Source organism: Belonocnema kinseyi, chromosome 3 (genome assembly GCF_010883055.1).
Source record: "Belonocnema kinseyi isolate 2016_QV_RU_SX_M_011 chromosome 3, B_treatae_v1, whole genome shotgun sequence".
In the NCBI taxonomy this organism is placed as follows: Eukaryota; Metazoa; Arthropoda; class Insecta; order Hymenoptera; family Cynipidae; genus Belonocnema; species Belonocnema kinseyi.
The window spans coordinates 103,196,292-103,200,147 of record NC_046659.1 but is presented as its reverse complement, the minus strand read 5'-3'; the positions used below and the strand labels follow the sequence as shown (position 1 = coordinate 103,200,147).

The following is a 3,856-nucleotide window of genomic DNA, read 5'->3' as shown; positions in this document are numbered from 1 at the left end:
AAAAATTCTATCTCAACTCATTTGAGAAAAAGGTCTGACCTTCATTTAACCTTGAAAATTGACTTCAAGATCAAAATTGATGGTACTGTCAAATGCCCCCTCGGTCCTGATCACACTTTGTCCGAACCATTTCTTTGTAGATAAAGTTTTTTAGAAGATATTTGGGATTATAGCTTAAAATGGGTCACCGTGTACATATATTTTTTTGAAAATTTCTATTTCCCTGACCATTAATTTTCAAATACAAATCCTAGAAAAAGCTTGCGACCCTTAAGTTGTTACATAATTTAAGTATGGTCCCTATTAAATTTTTTAGAAAGATATTTTGCTCAGTTTTGTAACTCCTTAATTATTTTTTATTTTTGTAATAACTTTTATGTAACAGAGATCTATCTTAAAATTTGATAGGCGTACAAGTAGTCGCTAAAGCTCGCCCCTCATTCGTTGATTAGGTCCAACTTTTGAGATATTTGTTGTGCCAGAACTAAGATTTGCACAAGTTTTTGCTACAAGATTTTTTTTTCTCATTTTTTTGTGTACTATTATATAGTACAAATATCATATTAAGTGGTCATATTAATAAATGAAAATTGTGTTGACTTAGCAATTAATCAAGATGTCCCACAATGGTTGTCAGTAAAAAATATCATTTTATTTTGTGCAATCATTTTTGTAGAATAAAACACACATAAGAATCTCATCTGGATCAAGACGTGTGTTTACTTTTTAAATAAGTCGAGCATTTTATTTCTGGATGCTAAAGAAATCAGAATATCAAATAGGAAGTGTCTATTCCTCAAAAACATCAACATAACTTCCCGAAAATTCACTAACAAAGATGATTTTCATTTTTGTTTCGGATGCTAAATATTCACGCCTAATTCTTGAACGACAATATTCTATTCTTTATCATTGTGTCGAATAAAAAGAACAATGAGGAATATTCCTGGCCTGCTACTACTTACATTTGTAACTTTCTTCGATTTTACAAGTGAGCATGTTTTAATAGCTTAATTAATATTAACAAATAATACTCTTCTGATATATTCTCTCATTTTATAGTTAGTTATTCAGTGCAATGATATCCAAATAAAATAAATTCAATTCAGATTTTGACATTTCAATGCTTGCAATTTATTGACTTTCAAAGTTTAACTGAGGATGGCTTGGTTAAAATAACTCAAGGGTTGCAGTACATAAGTTGATAACAAATATTTTTTCTGAAAATGGCCTTTTTGCATAAACTGTTTCTAAAAAATCTAATTAACATTTTGTTGAAACTATTTCTTAAAAATCTCATCGTTAAGAAGGTACACTACGTACAATCAGTTTCAAAAGTTGCCTATCTTTGAAATGATTGATAAAATCGACAAAAATAGTTCTAGTATTAGTTTAGCTAAATCCCGACGGATACTTCTAAGCACACTTCAGAAAAAAATAATTCAGGTTAAAATTGTTTATTGATGAGTAGTTCTTTACAGGTTTAGTTTTCTTAGCTATTTAGGGAAAAGTTCCAATTTTTATTTAATCCTAATGATCAAGGCCTCATTTTATTATTCGAAGGATTCTTTGAATTTCTGTTTGTATGGATTTGATTAAAAACATTTATTTGAAATTATACTGTTATGATTGTTATAATCAATGATAGTTTAAATTTTAATCAATATTATCCAAATATAAGTATAAAGAATCCTTCAAGGAATAATATTAGGTCTTGATAATCCGGATTATATACGAATTGTCACATTTCCGTAAAGAGAAAGCAAAAACTTAAACTCTAAATAACAACTGTTAAATAAACAATTTTAATTTAAATTATTTGTTCTAAAGTACACTTTGTAGCTTTCGTTAAGATTTCCAGAAATCAATAAGGGATCTATTTTTGTCGATTTTTCACTTTAAAAATCACTTTAGAAATTGGCGACTTTTGAGATTGATTCTAATTTTTCTGTTTATATTTATCTTTGTAAAAGTTCTTCAATACAATAAAATAATAAAACGCTTCTTTTTTTTACATGAAAAATTCTTGAATAAAACTATTTGCCACTTTTCAGCAACATAGTATCAATTAACTTGAAACCTAAACTCTTAATAGGGATTTTTTTACTGAACTTTTTGCCACGCAATTAGAAAGGAAATTTCTTTAAATTATTTTATTTATTTGTAAATAAACATGTACCATTCTTCTCTTTATACGTCTTTCCGCGAAAACTCGTATATTACAGTGCGATACCGTCACACTAAATTATTATTTGGCCGGAACAGAATACTTTTTTTGGAATAAAACTGTTTTATTCTTATTCAGCTGTCCCGTACATTGGGAGAAAGTATTTATTACTTTTTTAATTTAAAAAATAAATTTTTAGTCGCTATTCAAAGACGATTTTCAAAACCCATGAAATTTGAACGTCCGAATTTTTGAATGATTTACTCACCACGCAAAAATTGTGAAAATGTGTGGCTGCACGAGCTGTAAACATTTTATTCGTAAACTTTATTATAAAATAGATAGTTCTTTTTCCTAACAATTAAAACTCGGAATTTTTCATTGTACTGAAATCAATGAATTTTGAAAATAAACTCGCGAAATCTCGGTTTCTGCTTGATGGAATGATGTCAGTTTTTTTGCCAAATAGAAAAAACTCTACATATGCCAATTATGTTTTAAAAATAGATTTTTTTCTGATATTTGCATCACCAACATTATTAAATAAAAATTGTGAATTTTTATCTCAAGAAAAAATATTGAAAGAGAATATCAGCTGAAATTATTGTAACACCACTTTTCTCTTTAAAATGAGCTATAAAACACGAATGGAATATTATTTTCCATATATCCCCCCCCCCACCCAAATGTATTTTATAGGGTCCTAAACTAACACCCTACACGTGAAAAATGGGGCCTGCAATTTTTTGGCACTGATTATCCTTTTACTACATATTTGACAAAAATAAAAATAGTAGGTCGATATCGAACTATAAAAAAGGTTAAAAAATTTGTTATTAAGAATTCATTACACAAAGCGGAACAAGTTTAAACGCTCAAAATTAGCGAAATAATAAATTTGTTAAGTAGGTTTGGATAACCGATTATCAAATGTTATCGATTCATAGCAAAAAATTATTTCTAATTAACTATTTCGTTAATTCCGTGAAACAAATATTATTTTATTTATAAATACATAAAATGATGAACACTTGTTTAAACAATTGTTATTTCGAAAATAAACTATGTATTGTTATCAAAATATTCTTAAAAATTATAATGTTCGTTATTTACAGTTAATTGCATCGAAAAAAATCAAATTTGTTCTTCCAAAAATAGTCAATAAGTGCATTTGTTAATTAAGTTAGTTTAGACAATTATTATTTTTAATTTGATGTCAAAATATGATACTTAGGTTATATTTCCAAGTAATAAATGGATATTTGTTTACAAATAAATGCTTTCAAAATAATAAATTATTTGACAACTTTCATTAATTCAATAAAAAAACGCCTTTTGTCCATAAATTGTTCAATTTAAATGCGAATCAAGTAAAGAATCGCCGCCAATTTCCACGAAACCATTTTCATTCACTCATTTGTTTATAACTAATTCAATAAATTTTTTAATATTTGCATTCCTATTGTAAATCTGTTTGGATAGTTACTTTGAGTTTTCTTGCTATTTTTGATGAAATCAGAGCATTTTTTTAAACACGGTATACTTTTAAAATAAAAATTTTTTATATTTTATTTATCAAACAAACAAAAAGACAAAAATATATAAATCGGCCAGTCTAATTACATGCGAAATTTTATAATTATTTCCAATGAAAACAATAATAATAATGCTATATTTATCATAATAATG

At 26.8% G+C, this 3,856-nt stretch overlaps 1 protein-coding gene across 1 annotated transcript in view; it reads left to right on the top strand.

Moving 5' to 3' along the window:
* The first annotated feature begins 933 nt into the window (after positions 1 to 933).
* LOC117169969 overlaps positions 934 to 3,856 on the top strand; it is an 8,828-nt gene continuing 5,905 nt past the window's right edge. The window contains exon 1 of the mRNA XM_033356480.1: positions 934 to 991. Coding sequence (XP_033212371.1) covers positions 934 to 991 — 58 coding nt within the window. The remainder of the gene's footprint in view (positions 992 to 3,856) is intronic.